Source organism: Sabethes cyaneus, chromosome 2 (assembly GCF_943734655.1).
Source record: "Sabethes cyaneus chromosome 2, idSabCyanKW18_F2, whole genome shotgun sequence".
NCBI lineage: Eukaryota > Metazoa > Arthropoda > Insecta > Diptera > Culicidae > Sabethes > Sabethes cyaneus.
In genome coordinates, this window is record NC_071354.1 from 163,694,803 (window position 1) to 163,718,130 (window position 23,328).

At 37.6% G+C, this 23,328-nt stretch overlaps 1 protein-coding gene across 1 annotated transcript; it reads right to left on the reverse strand.

The window, feature by feature from the left end:
* Positions 1 to 639: 639 nt before the first annotated feature.
* Positions 640 to 22,745, reverse strand: LOC128734001 (uncharacterized). The gene is made up of 4 exons (XM_053827951.1): positions 22,695 to 22,745; positions 22,209 to 22,423; positions 20,465 to 20,618; positions 640 to 1,300 (listed from the first exon to the last, which is right to left on the reverse strand). The coding sequence occupies exons 2-4, from the start codon at positions 22,343 to 22,345 to the stop codon at positions 938 to 940; spliced, it is 654 nt and encodes a 217-aa protein (XP_053683926.1). The 5' UTR covers positions 22,346 to 22,423; positions 22,695 to 22,745; the 3' UTR covers positions 640 to 937.
* Between the last annotated feature and the right edge of the window lie 583 nt (positions 22,746 to 23,328).

Genomic DNA, 23,328 nt, shown 5'->3' on the forward strand with positions numbered 1-23,328 from the left:
GCGACCTGCCGTCGGAAGCGCCGGCCACTGCGGGCAACCCCCCGTAGAGATCACCTCTATCTAGGTTTATTTAATTTCCTAGATCTACTGACCTCCATTACTTTCCTTCAGTTGAGCAACCCCTGCGAAATGGTACTTTCTACGAAAAGATTTTCCGTGAAATGGTACATCCCGCGTAAGGTTTTTCGTGAAATGGTATTCTGCGAAACTCTATATTCCGCGTTATGGTCAACCGAGAATTGGTGTTCCGCAAAATGGTTTTCAGCGAAATGGTTCGTAATGATGGCGAATATTTAAACGCTATCCGCTTTATATTATCAGGCTGAGCGAGGGGGGAGTTGTTTTCTTCTTTACTGTGAGGAAAATTTGTATATTAAAACACCCACGAACTCCTCAGAAACTTGCAAAATTCGAGATTGTGACAAAGGTCATCCGAGATTCACGATTTATGTACAACGTAGTTTAATTTGTGGCAATACGAAGTTTGTCGGGTCAGCTAGTACACGGTAAAGACACATACTTTGTAAAAAAAATGTCGACGATTTATTTTTCAGTGAGGACTTAAGGACTTAATTATGCCTCAGGTTATCGGAATTAGGTGCTTTCACGGTAGTTTAGATTTAAACAATGTAAACTGTGTTGGTTTTAGGCTTTATTTAATAAATAAAATGGATCTTAGAACCTATGATCAAGTCACTATCAAACATCAAAAGTTCCATTCAAACCTAGCAGTCGAAAACGCTTTCTTAGAAAAATTAAGTCTTATGTTCTATGCGCACTACTAAATATATAATTTATGCAGAAAACCTACTGTAGTTCAGCACTATGAGGAAAAAGAAAAAAAAAACAGATATTTGATACACAATTGGTGAAACCTAACGAAGAACAGTTGAACATTTTGAGAACATGGGGACATTTTGCACTTCCATGATGCACCTTAAATGCGTAAATTAGGATTTGTATACTTGACGTATTTCAGTAAAGCATCGTTTTCTTCGCAAACCCATGGTTTTACGTGGTGGCAGGCAACGTCATGCCAGTGCACTCCATCGTTGTAGAAATTATTCAGGATTGCTAGACAGTTCTCGGGTGCACCGCCTTGCAGTAGTTCACGGTTGTCCGGTTGGGGTTTTCCGATTCCTCCGTTTTCGGACCAGTCGTTTTGGTTTCGCACGTTGGCGGGCGCTAGCTTCTGCAGCTCAGCAGTCCAGAACCAGCCGTTCACGGCAACCGGTTGCAAGTCCGGGCGATCGCAGCCCTTGAAGTCGCACTGTCGTCCGCTGGTCCAGATGTATTTTTGCTGCAAAATAGAATATAGATCGTTATTCTTGGCTTTTGGCTGTGGTTTTGCTTGTTTCAGAATGTCTATGAAACTTTGTTTTCGAATTTTGGGTTTTTTGAGCTCACTGCCAATTTAAAAATCAAACAAACCTAGAGAAAGTGAAAACACAATGTATCACATTTTGGAGGTTGCCTTTCATAACAATGGTCACATTCTCCGGCAGATATTGAACTGAGGACGGATTGCAGTGATCCCTTGTCAATTATGTCACCGTGCAAAATGATCCAAACTGTGTCAAACTACGATGATATCATCGCCAAGGAGAGTTTCGAATCGTGCTTAATAAATAAAACAAATAAAAAGGTATAACGGCGTGCGTCCATAACACTTGTCATTGTCACAAACGGTGTCCCGTAAGCAGGTGTGTCTGATCCGTTCGTATAGTTATTTAATATTCATTGTATGAAGATTTAGGTCATTCGTTGGCTATCAATAATAAACGAGTCATATACCTTCTTCATGACCGTCCCTAATAATAACGTGAATGGTCAGATATCCCTTCGGGTCGTTTGAATTGGCAATAGTATGAAGATACGGAGCAACAGATTCAACGAATTTCGTTACCAGCAAAGTGCATGCTGCCAGCTGAGCTTATAGATTGTTATTCAATCGGTAGCTTCTGTGCATATTGACCAGTAGTCAGGTGTCGTCGGTGTCCAGTGATTGATCAGAAGAATATTCAACAGGCACGTCAGCAACGTGCCACTGGAATAATTGCCCGCACACACCGTACCATACTGCCAGTGGCCCAACCGCACCGGTCTGTCCACTTTGAAGCGAAGATTCATAGATTATGCAATGGAATTGGTCTGAAACATCGGACACATGCTTTGATTTTAATCTCGGAAAGTTCGAACCGTCATTCAGGCGAGACAATAAATGCGGAAAACACGTTTAAAGCATTGATTGTTCCGAATGCCGATGTTAAGGCATACAAATTTGCGCCAGCGACATTGTGGATGATATATGTATGTACGAATGCTGATAAGGTGTTAATTAAAGTGCAGCATTTAACGAAGAGTCTGCGGAGCGTGATATTGTAAGAGGAAATTAATTAATATTGAAAATAGTTATTTTTAAAATCAAAACCACAGCGACAAAATTCTGTTTCAAAAGGTTGAAGTGGAAACAATCACATATAGCTCTGGTTAAAAAGATTGGGTTTCACTACAAAGTGTAATGACATCACCAGAGATATTATTTCTTGCATGTGAATTACGACAGAATTTTTTTTTCAATAAATTTTAAATTTTTTTGTAATAAATAAATACAGATTGTTCATTATAATCGCTCGACATGCTATAACTTTGCTTGCACAGAACTAGAGGTTTGTTTTATTTAAAACGCTAAAATTTTTAGTAAATATTGCATCTCTGATCGTCTTACCGACGATATTAAAATAATGTTCATGAAGTTTTCTTGCCAAAAAAAGTGAATTGAAAGTCGCTCACTTGGGGGTAAAACCAAATATATCAGGTAAATAACCAAAAACATCAAAAATAAATAATTCAGCCAACCACATGTAAGCACGCTTTTGCTTCCCAGGCCCGGTACGACAAATCTTATACACCTGTAATATTGTTTACTTCGATTCTAGAACAAAGTGACCGAATCTTCCCTTCCGAAATGGTTAAGAATCATTTGTTTCGATAAAACGTCGACCAAGTTGATGTCCTGAGAGTAGATCAATTTGTACAAGTGTAAAACTACCCTTCCTAAAAGTAAACTGATAGAGAAAAAAGCTCAACCATCTGTTTCCGTACAAGTTACAATGATGAAATTTAAGAATTTATTAGAAACCGAAGTCTTTTATCAAAGCGTAGTAGACGGAATATTCGAGCATGTGACATGAAGCAGAAATTTTCAGGGAGCAGGATGCTGATCTGATTCCGACTTACATAATAGGACCCTATGTTCGTAAAACGAAGCGGTAAAGCTAAAAGGTGTTCCACATCATATTGCACCACGGAAGAAACGCTGTAGAAAAATACCCATTGGGTATTTTCTCTTGAAAATTTGGGGAGAAGTAGTTTAGAGTGCATTGTTTATACTGTATTTTTATCGCTGTCAGTTTTTCGAAAATTGGAAAAAAGGAACGTCGCTAATTGATGAAAAATTCTTAACTATCTTATCGGGACATCGAAAAACAACTCGGAATCGTGTACTTAACTGTGAGTCGTGTGGATAAACGTTACTACGAAACTTTGAACATCGAACGGAAGAAGAAATGCAGTTAGAATGGATGTTTTGTAAGAGATCTGGATCACAAGCGTGTCGTGGAAGCGTTTAAGGAGAATCGCAATGCTTCGGTAAGGAAAGACAGCATACGTACAAAGTGCAGAAGGCTCTAAATCGTGACGAACGGCAAAATACGATGGGAAACTCTCGGGCCCGGAAACTGTACACCCAGATGCTGACGATCCCTCATTGTCTCATCATGGATGATGAGACTTACCTCAAGACGGTCTTCCGGCAGCTTCCGAGGCTACTGTTCTTCACCGCCCAGTACAAGCTTGATATTTCGGAGGAAATAAGGAAGCAGAAACTTTCCAAGTTTGCTTAGAAATACATGATTTGGCAAGTGATCTGCTCATGTGGCAGACGGAATGCGCCGTTCGTAACTACCGGGACTGTAAACGGGGAGATCTACTTCAAGGAATGTCTACAGAAGTGTCTGCTTCCTTTGTTGAAGTAACACGAGGACCCTACGACTTTCTGGCCGGATATAGCTTCGTGCCACTATTCAAAGGATGTACTGGAGTGGTACGAAGCCAACGAAGTTACTTTCGTACCTAAGGACATGAACTCCCCAATGCGCCGGAACTAAGTCCCATCGAAAAATACTGGCCTGTCATGAAGCAGGCACTTCGGAAGCCTCAAATTTGAGGAATAGATGAAGAAAAAGTGGGCTTCCGTGTAGAAGATGCTGCAGCCAGATTTTGTACAGAACCTTATGAGTGGAGTTAAGCGTTGAACTTGAGAACTGGTTTTATAGGATTATCATGACAGATAAGAACAGAAGAAGATTGAATTGTGGGATTGGTTAGACCGAAATCCGAAGATAACTTTCCGTAAACCCGGCTACATCACATCAGTGGCAAGAGTCTAGGGGTTCAACAAATAGGTGGCCAACGCTGTTCTGAAAACCAACCAAGCTTTCGCACTTGCTAATGCTAATGAGACAGATGTATCGCGGCATTGCGCCACTAAACGCCAAAGTACGCTCCAAGATCCTGTTATGCCGGCTGTTAGCGATGATAGCACAAGGTTTCATAAGGCATTATCAGGTGCGCTTCATGGAGGCTCGCCCAACTGCGGACCAAATTTTTACCATCCGACAGATCTTGCTAAAATGTCGGAATACAACGTGCCCACGCATCACATCTCTAGTGAATTCAAAGCAGCATACGATACAGTCGAGAGATTCCCATTGTACCTGCTGCAAAAGTGTGTAAATTAAAGTGTTTTTTATTAGCTACCCTTTTATCATCGACCTGAATGACCAAAAGGTTAAAGGTCGTAAATAAAAATAAACAAACAAACAACCTTGTCATCAAAAGAAGCAATCTTTGTGAATGAAACAACGTCTTTTTTAACAGCACGGCTTAAGTGCTTGAACTAGCTCAGCGGTACAGAAGTTAAATAGAATTATCAGTGGGTGTTCAAAGAGCAAATCGGGCTGAAAACTCCCTCACAGCAAATCAGTTCGTTTTTCAATTTTAGTATTGAGACATTCTGTTTAAACCTGTGTCAAAGTCAAGTGTAAACAAAATAGCCGGCAAAATGGACCTTAGGTTTAAGCTTGACCGACAACAAAAAAGCAAGTGAAATAATGACTCGAATCCAGCAACAAAACGAACAAAAACCGCAATGCCAAATGTGGTATGTTTGTGTGCATTATGAGATGTTTCTAGTAAATTTCGTGTATTATGATATTTTGAGTCTGTTCTTTATTCTTATTTGCAGTCTGATGCATGCGGATAATAATTTTTCTGATGCTCGAAGTGTAACAGGTCGAATATTCTTTACGACGATTAAACCTACCAGTGACATCAATCTGCTTGGGAAGTACGCCAGAAAGAGTGACAAAGCCGCACTCGTCCGAACAGGTCGAAGATTTTTTACGTACGACGATTAATCCTAAGCCAATTTAGTATCTGTTGCGGGCACTTGTTCAGTTGCTACATTATTCTATACGTTTTCAAAATCCGTTGTATCCTGTCTAAGCTGTATAAGTTAGTGATACTGAGGAAGATCTCACGGCGAGATCGAAATGCGTATACATATCTAATTATATATAACAACAATAACAAGGTAGTAGAATTAAAGGGTAGCAATAATTTTTGTTCTCTTTTTTAAAAATATAAAAATACAATGCTCTTGTTAGTGTAATTGATGTTGTATTTAATAGCATTTCACTCTACAATTCATCTCGGGTCAGCGTGTGATGATCCGTAGTATTTATTATGTAAAAAGTTTAAGTACAGAGCGATTAATTGCCCTCAAAACAATGGCTAGCATTACACAACATAACTACAATACTCGATACTTGCCTCTTTTAAATTACGCTGCCACATGCTGGACAGTGCAAAGTAAATAGGTGCAGAAAAAAGAAGCAGATGATTATGCTTATGAGTGTAAACAAAACTGATCGTAAACATAAAACGGCAGCTTGGCTTACGGCAAGCTTGTCTCTTCAGTCAAGTGGGAAATTTCTCTCTCTTCAGTAATCACGTGCGGACGCATAAATCAACCGCGTCAGCTAGGTCAGCCACGCGGAACTGAGTACGGCAGGTTTGCTCTCGATCTACCGTGGAAGCGTTGATAAAACATCGGAAAAACGGTCGGCACAAACAAAAACCATATACTTAGGTGTATACATATGCATAAGCGAAGATGCTGTATACTGACAGATCTTGGACATTGTAAGTAGGTACAACATGGTCGTGCGCATCAGCGAGGGGTTGGGAGTTTAACATATTTTCTTTAAAGTTAAAATTAGTTAAAATTTATTTTTCAAGAAACTACGCTTAAAAGTGATTTTAAAATAATGAAAAAAACCAAAGCGTCGGTTGATCTTAAAAAATATTAACTAATGTTTAAATTTCTGACAGTAATAACTGGTCATGTGATAGAGGATTAAACTGTTCAATGATAAAACTTGGCTAAAATTTTGTATAATCACAAGGATTAAGTTATCATGGCAAGGCAACAAAATTATGTACCTACATGAAAATAAAAATGAGGAAATTTAGATGGGTATGGTGTTAACAGTTGTAACTTTGTATCTGTTTACGATACAGAATTCCCAAAAGCTTTGCTTTAAAAAGAGCTTAAAATTGGGGTCAGATAATTGGTGTATTTGTAAAATGTGGAAATTATTTTTTTAATTTGTAGAGTGCCATTTTTAAGCTGATCTGGCATCAACAATTAGAATTTTATAAAATTCTTCAGAACATTATTTTGGAAAATACTTACGTATATGTAGCTGTTAATTTTTTCCGGACAAGTTTTTAACATCACACAGAATAATAGGTAATCTCCTCCACAAGACGAGTCTCGAGCACGATTCTGTATCAATTATGCCACTTATTGGCGCTGGATTAGAGCCAGAGGCCACACAAGCGACACGCACATATCATAATATTCGTCGGGGTTTGCAAAGACCCAGTACAGCCTAGTATTTTACGTAATATGTGATAATTATTATCTCACAAAGTGGGTCATCGGATGAGAGACAATAGTTGGTGCAAGATCAAGCATCACCCTTGCAGCAGACGAGTAAGCTTTGCGGTTGGTGGCATTAAGCACGGGTGCGGGATTTATCTAAACTCTTGGTTGGCATTCTAAATAATTTTATGCATGCTTTAAAAACCGCAATTGCTAAGTTTTCTTTTGTCAACTTCGCCAGATGTGCTCTGCAAAAATACGAAGTCTCATAGAAACAAACATTCGATATTTACTCTCACTGTCTTGTTTACAGTTGATTCATAAATTCCAGCTGGTTGGTATGGTGCTGAGTTAAATATGTTACTGCAAGTTTGAGCGGATTGCTGTTATCCGGATTTTCTTTTCATTTTGTACATCACTTATGTATAAGTAGCTTACTTAGTTTCATAGGAGATGGGTTTTGTAACGCCAATAGTTGGTACGTGAAGTTGATGCTGCATGCTTTACAATGCGCCATTAGTACGGAATGTTTCCTTATTGGTATGCAAGTTAGATCTGTTGATAAATGATACATCAACGGCGATAAGAAAAAATCATAGTAAAGAATGGTATTATTATGAGGAATAGATCATTCCAGCTCTTGCGATTTTTAAAGTATTATCAAAGTGTGGTGTATTCACAATCTGCTGACAATACATAGAAAAGATGGTGTGAAAGAATAAAACACTCTTAAGAAAATGAGGAGGTTCCCAAATTACGCATGCACAAATATTGCCCGCTTTCGTCAGGTTGGTCGCTTGTTTATCGATGTCTATTCCAATAGGTATGAAATTTATAATTGAATAGTCTTGGGTTGGATTATGTAAGCGGAAAATGTATGACATTGATGTAGTTCATGTGCAACACTTGCTCACTACTTTGACTGCATCCGAAATTGTCGGTTCAAAGCAAAAATTGTGAAGAAATGAGCTTTGCCTGTTTAATCATTCCGGTACTATTCTATTATCACGTTTTTTATTGGGGAAAGCCTCAGTGCTGATATGCTGATGATTTGTGAAAGAGTGAAATGTTCCCACGGTGTTGTCGGACTTCGCTTCATGAATGGCTGCATGAAAAGTCGTTATAACACAATGTTTTCCACCAGTTCGGTATCACGCCAATTATGATTATTGTTTGTGTTTACACCTTTTTAAAAGCAATTCTAATCATACGAAGTAATGCTTGATTAGATAGCTGTCATAGTCCAAATTGGAAGCATTTCTGAATTCAGCTACGCTTCCACACTAGAAATCGGCGTCACATAACCATCAATCAATGTATGCTTTATGTAATAAGGCTGGAAAAAGGGCGAATACGATTATGAAATTCACTAATGATCAGCTTGGGCCATCCGAATCTGTAGGCACCCATAGCATACCGCTTACACACGCACCGCAGATTGAATGATTATGTTTTCACTCGCCAAAAAAAAGTTGGCACTAAATTCATTTAAAAATTTACATTGATAATTTATGCAGCAATCCTCGCACATTGCGGTTGGTCTGGTCCCAACCCAGAAGGAGAAAGTGGGACTCGCTTGGCACTTGAGTAGCACGCACCGCATCACTAGCCGGCTCTCATTCAATGAATTCCGAGCCGCAGGATTCGTTGACACTGGAACGTGACGCACTCGAGCAACGAGAGTCAAGAGGAATGAAAGAAAACTTTCCCTTTCGAACGATCCGTTGTTGTAAGTGAATAATGACAATTCCTCCAAGATTTTCTTTATGATGGATATGTTGCATTCCGGTAGCGGTGACCCCAGACAATTATGTAAGCAGTCGTTTTCGGAAGGATTTAAGTAGGACATGGGGCGGCTGTAAAACTTCGCCGCAAACTGGTTTCTTTGTAACGAGGTATATCTACTTTTGCGAAAAAATGTCTGCTTGCTTTGAAGTGTCTGTCTGTTTTGTAACATTTATGAAGATTGCCGAGTATTATGCCGAATACGTGTTTTAGAGTCTATTCCAACTTTTTTTTCTAAATCATTTCCTATGCATTGTGTAAAAAAACTGGTAATAGCAGCTCAGCAATATTATTTTTATGTTTATTTTATGTCTGCTTGGCAGGTGTATTACAATAAAGCATTTGCATGCTTAGTGTTATTCTCTTTATTAGGCATCTTTTTCTAACTTTCATCGTATTACCATGCTGCATCGATATCCGGACACTTAAGTAGGTCATATGTTTAATATGCTCCGTAAATAATAATTTCGCTACATTCTAGTAATTGCTTTGTACTGTAATCAAATATAAAGCTTCAATTTGCAATAACACGTCAATTATACAATGAAAACTCAATAAAATACATTAAAATAAGAGCAATAAACAGGCATGTTTGGTTCATAAATCCGGACACCTCACATCTCAGTGAATCAATATCCGGACACTTTTGAATCGTTTTCTGGACAGGCAAAACTTTCTCGTATTTTGTCTAAGAAATGTATGCTTATAAGTAAACAACTTATCACTTGTAAAATGTAGTATAAAATAATCATCTCTCTGTATATTTTTTACTTTTAATGCCACTTTGTCGTCATTAACGGTACGATTTTAGTTAAGTGCTACACTGATCCACTTACCTAACCAGAGAACGAAAGTGATTATAAGTACTTCTACATTAAATGCCTTAAAGTTTTTTGGATTTCCAAATATTTTGACGGTTCCATGGATCAAGACTCCTTCTCTTACCACACATTCTGCCTGGTTCAACGTGTTTTTTCGCATTTTCTAAGAAAAACATTTGATAGTTACCATCAATAGCTATTGATGGTATAGTAGCTATTGACTATAGTCAAACATATCCGGATGTTTTAAATCCGGACAGCGCAATTATTTATAGAAATACACTTTATTTCAACACATTAATGAATGACACCGTCTCAATTAATTAAGAGTAACCTTCTTTGTTGATACTAAGCCTAAAAAGTTGGTTTCTTTATTATAATAAGTTCTAAAAACATAAAATTGCGACAGCACTACTTATTAGTAATCTGAAAAAACTCGCAGAAAAAAGACACTGTTTGATGCCAACGCTACGTTTGAATTTATTTAAGTTATTTCGCGCAGCCTACTTAACCACCGATTATGTTTAAACGATCTTAAACGATTATGTTTAAAATAATCCACTTAGTTACACCTCATAAATTGCATTTATTATTACTTAATAAGGATAAATTAGTGAGAGTGTCCGGATATTGGTACCGTCCGGATTTTGAAGCAGCATGGTATAATAAATCGATAATTTCAGAAAATTACTGACTTGTCGCAAGCAGACAATTTTCTTGATTGGAACATTGCTGTGTTAAAACACCATAATTTGATGGTTTGAAAAATGTGTTTTGCGTTAAAAATATTGGCAGCGTTTCCGGAAAGCTTTGCTGTTATAGTTAATGTTCGAATATATACTAACGGACTTATGCAGTAAGAGACCTCTATTCTATTATAATGTCATTATTATTTAATAAGAATCCAAGATTATTAGAAATTTGCGTGAAGTGAAGCGTCATTTAAAGTCTCATTTATTCTTCCACTCTGTTTAAAGGTTCGTCTAGATAATCTTTCTTGGCATTTATGACCTAGTTCAATGCTGTTTAGCAGTTCTTCAGTGAATACCTCATTGCATTGGCGAAGTTGCAAAATGAGGCGTACCGTCAGTTAACCTGGAAATGTCCCTGGAAGACAGTAATGTTCTAACACCTGATCTCCAAAAAGTCAAACCAGAAATCGGGTTGCTGAAGGACAACAATCCTGCTGGTAGGGACCGCGAGCCAGCAGAACTTTATAAACGTGGCTGAGACACGCTGACAACGGCTCTACACTGTGTTATTTCCAAGATTTGGAAGCAGGAGAAGCTACCGGAGGAATGGATGCAAGGTGTTGTTTGGGCCATCTACAAAAAGAGTGACCGGTTCGACAACTACCGCGGCAGTACGATGTGCTGGTTAACGCTGCCTACAGGCTCTCCCAGATTCTGTTCCGCCGACTGTCACCGATAGTATAAGGTTTCGTAGAAATTATCAGGCAAGCTTTATGGGAGCATTCGGCACTGCGAAGCCAAATTTTTACCGTAAATTGACCGTACGACAAATCTTGCACAAATGTCGGAAGCACAAATTGTCCGCGCATTACATCTTTATTGATTTCAAAGCAGCATATGATAGAGTCGATCGAGACCAGCAATTGCAGATTATGCAGGAATACAGGTTTCCACAAAAATTAACGCGACCGATCAGAGCTACATAGTATATCGAGTGATGTATTTCGTGCGCATCTCGGGGACTTGCTGGAAGTCCCTTCGAGATGCGGCTGGGGTTGAGGTAAGTTGACCGCTTATGCTGCATGCTAATCAACATCGCTCTTGAAGGGGTAATCCGACGAGAGGCACGATTGTCATCAAAGGCAACTAACTCCTAGGCTTCTCAAAAAATATTGGTATCGTAACCAGGAGTTTGGTCACGGAGGAGGCAATCTACACCAGACGTCGAAGATCAAATACACAGGAATAAGGATACCAACGCGCGCCTTACACGGATAGTAGCCGTTGACGGCGACACATTAGAAGTGATAGATGAGTTCAGTTAGCTAGGATTGCTACTTTGCCTTTCGCAAAACGCTACAATCAAGAAGTATATGCCGTCGAACAACACTGATAATGTACACAACCCTTATTAGACCTTATTCATTATGAACCTAAAGCTGTGACACTGTAGTATGTCACGGAGGATACACACGCGTGCTAGACGTGGTCGGGAAGAAGGTGTTACGGACGATATTTCGCGGAGGAGTATGAACCGTGAACTACAGGCACTGCTTGAAGAGATTCCCATCATACAACTGGCAAAAGTTGGTAGGCTACGGTGGACAGCAATACTGGACGACTAGTGCGGTGGTTCTTCTTCTGTTCTCTTCGAAAAAGGCGTCTCTTTGAAATGTGAACGAATGGCCCAAGATCGAGTTAAACCGAGACGACTGCAAGAAAAAGCTCGAGCCACCCCGGCTCTATGCTGACGATGACGACGATTGTGATTACAGGTCGGACTCGTTTTTCCGGTTAAATAAAATTTTTTTATAATGTTAAACACTAATCTCAAGTTTTTAGTCTTGACCTTGAAATGCGGTCATACATATATATTATTTTTTTTTGAAACGATGGTTCTACAATTGATGAAGGGAGGGTAGGGGAAAGAAATGAAAAATTTTTTGGTGAAGGAGGGGAATAGCGGAAAGGGAAGGAGGGGGGGAGGATATTGGTAGCTACGCTTGACAAGTAGTTGGACAAAAGGTAGGAGTCAAAATGACTACTTGTCAAGCGTAGCTACCAATATCCCCCCCTCCTTACCTTTCTGCTCTTCCCCTCCTTCACCAAAAAATTTTTCATTTCTTTCCCCTACCATGCCTTCATTAATTGTAGAACCATCGTTTCAAAAAAAATGTTAAACACGTTTTGAACGTAAATACATTTCAAAAACCTATTTAAATTTTTTTTCAGCCGGATAATCGAGTCCGACCTGTATTGACGAGCGGTAATCGAGTGTCTTGCTTATAGATTCATAATGAAATATACTGATTACTGATTCATTTGCAAGGGTATTTCCCTTGGGTTTGAATTAGTTTGTTTTATAGCACAGATCTAATATTGATTTGATTCTTTAGGTTCGCCTCTTAGCACAGATCTGAGTGAAATGCACATCATGATATAGCTTTTGGATTCTTTAAGTGTTGAATATACCACAGCCCAACAGACAATGTCAATCAGAAAAACAAATGTTTGGATATATGGCCGCAGTGTGTGTTTATGAATGTACTTTTTAACGTTCAATCGCAGTGACATTTTTTTACAGATTACAGTTTTTTAAAACTACAGTCATTTACCCTTCGTTTTGTTCATGCTATGATATTTATTCGGAGAGAGCTAGTTTGTTAGTAGTCTGAATTTTTCTTTTATGGTCCACCAGAGATCATAATAGTACACACAGAGAAAATACATTCAGGCCAGAGAGCACCCATTGTATAAATTACTGTGACCAACATTTAGAAATAAAAGCTCGCTTACGGCACCATTTGCCTTTCCGTACACGGTTGCCGGTTTATCAATTTTAGGTTAAGCGGCGCTGATGCTTGAAAATTAAGACCAGACAAATTTGTTATTGCCTGATTGTCTGTTCTCTGTGATAATAGTATGTGTATAAATATCCAGCCAATTTAACGCTGACTATATTTAACTTTGTAACTCACTTCAAATCCTTGATTACCTGCCGCACTACACCTAGGTAATCATAGGCATTGCCAACGCAATTCATGTGAAAGCTAATAAGCATTAAAGTCACCTTAAACGGTACTTTGGCGAAATATACGGCTAATTTTTACTAACTCTCTTATAGCCGATTACTGAAGAGATAAATTTAAATGTAATTCTGGATACTAAAAAAAGCAACGTGCAAAGTGCAAACAAGTAGGCTTGCGACTAAAATGAATTTAAATTTTGCCGTCATTTAAAGTGAATATAAGATTCCGCTTTGTAAACTAATCATTCGTGCGTTAATTTTGATTATTATTTTTGTCAAATAGGGTAAATTGCCAATTGTTGCACAGTTAAGTACTCGTCTATAGCATCTAGTTGAGCCCGAATCTTACGATCCGGAAAATATAAATGTCTGCCAAGAAAACTGCGGATACATTACATTTACCAGTGTTTGCGAAGATGTTGAGTCTTTGTATTAGTTCTTTGAGCTCTTTCATTTGCAAGATCTTACGATTACAATAATATAGCTCTAAGATGTTGTACATAAAAGAGCCTGAAACTAAAATGAATAGGGTTTATGCTCGCATTGGATTTTATTTAACTGAACAACATCTCCCATGTACGTTAGATTATTAAAGGAAGTAGATACGCCAGTCTTTGAGTTCCTCATACATGAGTAAAAAGTATGCCATCAGCACTAACTGCTGGCGGTAGGGTGAACGACTATCATAGTCTTTGTATCGCCTTCTCATTTTACACAAATGTTAGCGACAGATGATATAGTGTACCTATGAGAATGCTTTACGAACACTATGACAGGCTAGTACACCCTGTTGCCGTCAGGAGCCATTTTACTGACGATTGAATCTGCGAAGAGTGGCGTATCTAGTTCTTTAATAATCTAAGCCTGTGCTAATTTTATAGTTGTACAAAATGGCTCTTTTGTGTGAGTGGCTCTGAACCGGCCATTACCGCGAACTAATTCAAATGAGCGGCAGCAATCAAATCGAGCAGTTGAGTCGAACAGTCGAGTCGAGTATTCAAGTCGAGCAGTTGAGTCGAATAGTTGAATCGAGTAGTCTAATTGAACAGTTGTATCGAGCAGTCGAGTCGAGCAGTCGAATCGAACAGTTTAGTCGAACAGTCGAGTCAAGCAGTGAAATCGAGCAGTTGAGTCGAGCTGTCAAATAGAGCTGTCGAACCGAACAGTCCAGTCGAGCAGTCGGGTCGAGCAGTTGAGTCAAGCAGTTGAATCTAATAGCCGATTCGATCAGTTGAGTCGAGTAGTCCAGTCGACCAATACAATCGAGTAGCTGAGTCGAGCAGTCCAGTCAAGCAGTCCAGTCGAGCAGTCGAATCGAACAGTCCATTCGAGCGGTTCAATCGTGCAGTTAAGTCGTGCAGTCCAGTCGAACAGTTAAATCGAGCAGTTCAGTCGAGTAGTCCAGTCGAGCAGTCCAGTCGAACAGTTCAATTCAGCAGTTGAGTCGAGTAGTCAAGCAAATGTGTCAAGCAGTCGAATCGAGTAGTTAAGTCGAGTAGTCCACTCGAGCAGTTAAATTGAGCTGTTCAGTCGAGCAGTCAATTCGATCTGTCCAATCAAGCAGTTGAGTCGAGCAGTCTAATTGACCAGTCCAGTTGAGTAGTCTAGTCTACCAGTTGAGCAATCGAGCAGTCCAGCAGTCGACCACTGAGGTGACTGAGAATACAACCCATTGCTAGTTACCGATAAGCCTCTTATGACGTTATGTCAGAGACCCGGTTTTCGGTACAGACAAGCCTCTTATATAAATAGAAGATAAATTTGAAGATTTTGAACAAATCAAGGCAGACTTTTTTGTGGCAAAACCGCTTACTATGCCGATAGACTAATATAAAATAGGTTCCTATAGCCTAGCCATCTGTGTGAAATTCCTTACAAAATCCGTGTAAAATACGTTTTTTTGCATAGCAACTCTGCGCCCACTTATTGCACACCAAAATAACCTTCAAATCTTATTATTGCGCACTTCTCGCTCAATTGTTTCACAGCTTTTGTTTGGATTTTTTCTCATTTACATTGGCATTATTGTCAAGTTGTTTTACTTGTGGACACAGCTACTAACATATACATTAGAGTGTCCCAAAATAACACTATGTCAGAAAACCCGGAGGATCACGCCTCAAATGATAGCTTAGGGTGTCACAACAAAACTTTTATATGACGTCAACATTGGTTGACGCGATTTAGGGGTCGCACATTTGAGTTTTATGAAAAAATGGCATTTTTCAGGAGTAAATTCAAAAAAATATTTTTAGAAATGTTAAAGTAGGTGAAACAAGGTACTTAACTATTTTTTCCACAATCATTGAGATTCGATACATTCATAAAAAAGTTATGGTGGCATATCTGGAGTCATATTTGGTTACAAAAATTTATTGAATTCGACAAAAATTTAAAATTTTCGAAATTTCATTCAATTAAACGTCAAAACAGGGTATCGAACAGTGTCTCAGAGTGAAAAAAGGTAAATGATATAGAAGTTTCCATTTCCTGTATATCTTAATTTTACACTTTTTCCTGACTTTAGAACATAGAGGAATTTCTTTTCAGTGTTTATTTTTTCTTGTTTAAAACTCAATTTTTGAACAACTCACACTTAGGCATCATTTTGAAGCAAACCTAGTTTCAGGGGATACAATTTCTCAAACAAAGTATCTAATAAAATAAATACGCCCTTTTCAAAAGTGATTCTTGAGCCTAAATGGTGCCAAATTCTTTGAAAGGTGCATATTTCCTCTCATCAAAAAGGTAAGTGACGTTTAGAATAAAAAGTTCAAGTTTTATCATTTACCTTTTTCACGTGGAACTGCTAAAATTTAAATATTGCGAAAATATGTTTTGTTCCTCCTTCAGAAAAAACGTGAATACCTCAGCGAGATTTGAACATGCGTCCATACTTTCTTCGGCAAAGTTTTTCGTCATAAAATTTCCTATCTATACAGTATAGCTACGTTACTCTGAGACACTGTTCGATACCCTGTTTTGACGTTTATTTGAATGAAATTTCGAAAATTTGAAATTTTTGCCGAATTCAATAAATTTTTGTAACATGACTCCAGACATGCCACCATAACTTTTTTATGAATGTATCGGATCTCAATGATTGTGAAAAAATAGTTAAGTACCTTGTTTCACCTATTTTAACATTTCTAGAAATATTTTTTTGAATTTACTCCTGAAAAATGCCATTTTTTCATAAAACTCAAATGTGCGACCCCTAAATCACGTCAACCAATGTTGACGTCATATAAAAGTTTTGTTGTGACACCCTAAGCTATCATTTGAGGGGTGAGCCCCCGGGTTTTCTGACATAGTGCTATTTTGGGACTCTCTCAGTGGTTGGAGAATTCGCGAAAAAGTGATCATTTGAATCGATTAACATCCCTCATGAACATACACTATTCGCCTGCCTCGCCGATAATGCACGCATCAGCTTTGAATTTTATCACGAACAGAACCTCAACGTGAACATCAGAATTCGTTCAAAAATTGAATATTGAACATTGAGTGTGTTCGATTTTTCGGATGTAGAATGCCCGGGGACGTCGGAAATTATTCAAAATAATATTACCACGAAAAGGGAATAGTTTAAAGTAGTGTTAGTGGCTTTACAAGCAGCAGAAAGCGTCAATTGGCACTTTTGCGTTGCTCACGATATTCGTATATTCAGCGATGCTACGAAGCGTGAGTGTATGTTGCTCATTGTTATAGGCGAATTGAACCACTCGCGTAGCTGTTTTATCATGATAAAAACCGTTTGCCGATGCTCGGCGTATCTATTCATTTTGTGAGTTTTCCAACCTCTGGACACTCTAATATACATACATACCTTAGGATTACCTTAGCATCCATTATGGACCTGAAAACCTTGCAATAAACGATGAAAAGCGGGAAAAATCGCGATACGGAAAACTATGCCTCCCATCGCTTGCGTTGATAAACAAAAAGCAACACCGCAGAAAAATGAACTGTCAATTGCGCGTTAGCGAAAAACAAGGGTTAGGAGTTCTAACTTAGGACAAGAAAAACGGGTGTGCAATAAAATTGGAAGGAGGGTCTACGTTGTTCCAATTATTGAACTTACGAATTAAGTGGCAATTTGTGTTATAAAGACCTAAATTTATTCACTTATGTAGTACCATGCGGTATCGAAATCCGTACAGCTTCGAAATCCGTACACCTAATACAATTTGCTTGATTATATGTATTAAACATTCTAAATGCAAAATATTAATAATAGGCCTAGACCCGTGGTTTATTAGTATTACGTCAATGTCAAAATACAGGTAGTAGGCCACGAAATATAACTAATAAAAATTAAAACGTTAATGCCTATCAGATTTCCTTCTACATTGGCTGTGTTGTTAGCAATTTGCTAAGAAAAATACTTCCAATAAAATGAAGTGTAAAGCGTACTTAAAGTGATTTTCCTATTTAAAATCCCGAAAATCAACTTGAACTATAGGTGTTTATCGTTCTACAGCTTAATTTCATTCATTATGGCATTGAAATAATATTTATTCATCATAATTAGTACTGTACGGATTTTGATTCAGTTTTACTAGTTGAATCTAAATCCGTACACCTGTGCAGTATCCTTAGCGATTCAACTCTATTCTATGTTTTGCCAAACAAAATGGAAATAACTAGAGCTAAATATATGTCGACAAACTGGAAGATGACAATACGATAATAAATGGTGAATAATCCTTTAATAAAGCATCGAGATAGTTTAAGTTCCGGTCACTACGATAAGAGCTAGTATATTGAATTGATACTCTCGAAATACCGGAGTCTCTTCTGCAATTTTTCAGCTCTCCGTATAATTTGCAACAAAAATCAAGAAAAAATGTTATATATTGTTTATAAGTCAAGTTAATTTACTTTAAAATGTTAAAAAAGTTTGTTTCTAAGCCTAATATTTCCTGAGGCATAAGGAAAAGAATGTAAGAACATTTAACACAAACAAGGTTTTGTTACAAGTGAGTGGCCCCATGGATAAAGATAATATTTAATCAGTACCAAACCTGATATTTTAACTTTCCGACCGAAAATGAACAATTACCCATAATTTGGCTTAAAAACAAAAAGATTGATTCCATGTAGTGTTCCTACTGTGCGTACGTTCCTACGACTCTCAGATGAGCAGGACTAAAATACAATGCGTCAATTATCGAGAAAAGCATATTTTATAAAGCAATTGGTCAAATATACAAAAATAACTTAACCATAAGCTTTAAACTCATTTCAATCAAGCTTACACGGATTAAGATTCAAAATTATGCGCACTTTAATTGATCTTTCACATGGTGTACGGATTTTGAGTCACAGGTGTACGGATTTTGAATCGGGCATAAAAAAGTGTACGGATTTTGAATCAAGAGCTGCACATTTTGATCTCGATTTTTTATAACTAGGATTAATTTTAGCTTCCTGTTATTCCAAATAATGTTAAAATAAGTATTATACTGTCAAAAGAAAATATGACGAATTACTTATTACAATATCATAATTTTATATTGACCATTTAAAATTGTCTAGCTCTTAGGTGTACGGATTTCGATACGGCACGGTATAGTAAGTTTCTATCAATGCTACGGGACCCATAGAACATGTTTATTTGCATCTAACGTCCGGTGAAAGCTTAGTTTGTATATCAACTTTCTTAATAATTTTGATAAGAAAATCGTTTGGTGAAGGCGAAATTGGGACACAGGTAAGAAAATTTATTATTACGCTTAAAAATCACGTTGATTTACAGGAAAAAAATCATAACAGATGGATAATGAAATTGTATAGCTGAAATTTCATTTAACACAATAAACCATCGAGAAAAGGTGCAAAATACTACAAATGTGCAATAATTGGCAAACTACTCTAATCTTTGTAGAAAAAAAAATTGCAAAAAATTAAAAAATAAGAGACGGTGAAAAAATAAAAATTTAGCACAAATCTCAACAATTAGTCAAATTTGTGACACAGATTGCATTATATTTTAAGTGCTTAAGTATTAGTTGAGTGCTTTCAGATGAAAAATCTTCCTACTTAGTTGCCCTAACCTTCCCTAACCCTAACCTTCTGTGGCTGAGCTGACTACCACTAACACCACAAATCAGATGAATAAGTCTAGCATTTGCCCCTATTTAGACTACCCCGATTTACACGATTATCACTGTCGAATCTCGCACACGATTTCGCTCAAGAAAAATGAAGTGAAAAAGACGGGCAACAAAGAAAAAGAAGTCAAACTCATAAAAGTTGATTAAACTAAAAGCCACTCTAGTGTCAGATTAACAGTGCAAAATGCGGTATGCTTTATTAAATGATTATCACAGTAGTCTAAATAGTCATAAAAGGGGCAATATGTTATGTATTATATAATGATATTGATTCTGTTAGCAGTTAGCAGCAACTTGCTGACTCTATCTACAGTTTTATTATATTTAGTTAATTGCTCATTACAGCAATAAAAAACCTGAATTTAAATAACCCATTAACAATAATTTTTTAACTTCAAAATGTAGTTATACCGTGCATTCTGTTTTTTTTTTAAATTTTCACTGTGATAGCTACCACTTGCAGTTGTAAAATATTTACATTTATTTTTCAGAAAAGTAACAATTTTATCAAGGAATACATGTTCGTTACTTTTCTTCGTAACAACTCTTACAAATTGTTGAACATTGTTGCAAAAACCAATACTTTGTTAGGTTAGTACTAACCGATTTAGCCAATTTTTCAAAAAAGTTTTTTTCAGTTTTCTTCATAATCTTGGATTTCTAGAATTCACAAGTTTTAGAACTGCTTCTTCCCTCAATAAGAAATGAAATCAAGGCAAACCGCTTCGAAAACAATACATTAAAAATAAAATGATGTCTAGAAGTAATAAAAAGCATTCTTGATACAATTTTGCTTTTAATACAGTCAGATGATAGTGAGAACCGGTGTATCGTAATTTCAGCTAATGGAATGAAAACAGCTAAAAACAGAATCACATAGTCTTAGGGGAACATCCCCGATAACACCGTGAGACTAGCTTGTTATTGAAAAAATATTTCCCAGAACCAGTTGTTCAGACGAAATTCCTTCAACACCCGCCAAGGCCCCGTCATTTCATTCCACTCACCTTTCCATCGACGATTTTCTGCTTGATCCATTCGTTTTCGGGGCTGGTCTCAACGGAAACGCTGTCCATGCATCGTTGCCGGCAGTAGTTTCTTGCGTCTAGCCAGTCTTTCTCTGCGCCTTGCAGGGTGGGATCACGCCACGAGAAGAAATAGCTGATTAATGGTAAGAGAGAAGAAAACGAAAACGGTGATGATAAGATCCCACACTCAATTAAAAAACAAAACAAAACAATTGGTGGTGGTTTTCCGTTTGGTTCCAATGTTTCACTTTCGGTGGTTTGGAAATACAATAACTGGATTTAGGAGTTTTGAACTGCACCGCATAGACAATAAAAGTATTTTCACAGAATGACGTAAGTAAAGAACATGTTAGTTCATTGTTATAGGTCATCTACATTTTTCAAGCCTCGATGAACGGTGAAACTAGAACAATGAGTGTCTTCAATATAAAGTTCTATACCACATTGTTGGTATTGCACATCAAAATCAATTTATTTATAATATCTTTTGGTTCCAAAAAAAGATTTATCACACTGCCAAGCAACTTGTGCAAGCACGTGGGATTCCCTCTTAGTTAGAATCAAACTATTTATGCAAACAAATCCCGGAAGACTTCGAGAATGCATCTGTCGATTGCTACTTCCAAGAAACGTGTTTTGTTTTTTTTTATCATTAGATCATCTAATTTATTTTTGATATGTCAATTTTTTAAATCTTCGATGCTTAAATATGCTTAGTCGTCGGTTAGTAGAATAAGCTACGGGTAGCCAGTTGCATTTTTTCGTTTTTATCTACGTCATTTTAATATAACGCGTCACTCGTTCCTGGTAAATTTGCGCTTAGAATTAAACTAAAGCTATATACTAATTACTATACGCAATAATTTTTATTGAAGGTGACCGGTTTTTGTTTAAATTTTAAACAAATCGAAAAAGAATGGATAGATCAAAAAACCTTTCGATAAATGGCTTAATCCTCTAGTGCCCACCGCCGCCTTTTGGCGCAATTCGGTAAATATTCGATATCGTTTTACGACGATACCTGCTTCTCGTTTGCTTTTTACTATGACTTAGCAACACTTTAACCTGTTCCCGTTACTAATCTTATAAGTTTCTGATGCGCGCGAATTTCTATCGGCAATGCGACTTTAATCAAATCCTGAATTAGCAGAAAAAATTACTCTTTCGAGTCTGCATAAATTTTTCCTTCATTTGTTGAATAATTGTCTAAAAACCTTCCTTCTTTGGTCTAAAAACAAAGATCTGCTAAAGGCGGTCATGGGCAGCTTTAGGAAGTCTCTTTTTTGTAGAAACAAATAATGTTTTTTATAATTATCATCAGATCCGGGTAACCGATTACAAAAGAAATCAACCAAAATATTCGCAAGTTTAAATTAAATTTGGGTACCGAGTTGAAAAATAATTTATAAAATACATCACATTTAACATAATGCCATTTTATGGCATTGGCATCAATGCACCATTTACAAAAAGGCAAAAATATAACAAACTTGAAAAAGACACTGATTTAGAAATAGTTCCTAGCACTCTCAAGTAATTTAGTTTTATATTTACGATCGTTTAACACATTTTATTCGCACAATGAGCAAAATATAAATTCTCGACAAAGAGCACATTAGCAACAATTTCACAGAGTTTCCACGATTGAAGTCACCGCAGCCACACCGATTCACACGTAACTGCCCGCGAGGGAACATAAAATAGAGAAAAACGCATAACTCACCCCTTTCCATCGGGAGCCCTTTCGTGGACAATGCGGTTGGCACATAGTTGCGGATTCGGCGCTTCCAGTATCCTTCCGTTCGGGAATTGAGCCGTGGAAAGGCCAACCAAAGCGGCGAACACTACAAAGCGTTGCATTTTTTTCTGTCTGCCTCTCTACGTAATGCTTCTGGATGGTATTCGCGACTTTTGCCTCTATCAGCACTTATTTTCTCACTACAATTTGGTTTAGACGAAAAAGAAATGCAAAAAAAAATAATTAAAACAAGTCGTTAACACTCGCGTTCCCAGCCGAACAACCGCACAATAGACCTCTGAGCTGCTAAAAATCCCTATAATTTCGAATTAAAAATTTCCACTGGCTCAACTGAATCTATGCGAAAATTTGGATGGGCCGTTTTAGAAACAATCTTCAATCGAGAAGCACTGACAGCAATGAAAAGAAAAACAAAAACAAAGCCCGCTTCGGATACGGGCACGAGGCTACCTTTCTACGCGTGGTGGATCACACACCGCTAGCTAGTTTTTCGAGACTGGACAAAAAACCTGGTGATACACCTTTATTTATAGAGACGCGATCGCATTCCCGGCCATGGGACGAGACGCGATCGCGCTGCTATGCTGCTGTAGTGATGTTGCGTCGCTCAGTCGTCGTTGGGGCTTCCCGCAGATGTTGCGACCTCGCTGTTTTTTGTTGGGACGCCGTGTATTGTGGATTGCTGCATTTCATATTAAGGATGGAAATTTTAGGACAAGATGTTGAGCATTTCCTACGAAAGTCTATCCGTCCCGGATTAGAAAAACATGACTCGTATCAGAAAGCATCTTAAATTCTTTGCCGGAATCCGTCTCACCAACTGTTTCACAAAGTGTTAAGGTTTACGACTTTAGGGACATGATGCAGTCGATGGTGCTACAACAAAAAAAAAAGTAAATTTTAATAGAAAGGATTGCTTAATAACACAAATATTCAAGCTAGGCAGTCTATGAACAGATTTTGCTCAAATTAACAGAGAATGGAGGATAAAGATTTTTCCCACTTTTTGTGGAATAAAAATTTGAACGAGATATTGGATGAAGAGGGAGCCGTTGAAAAATGAACACGAAAAATGAAATGTTGG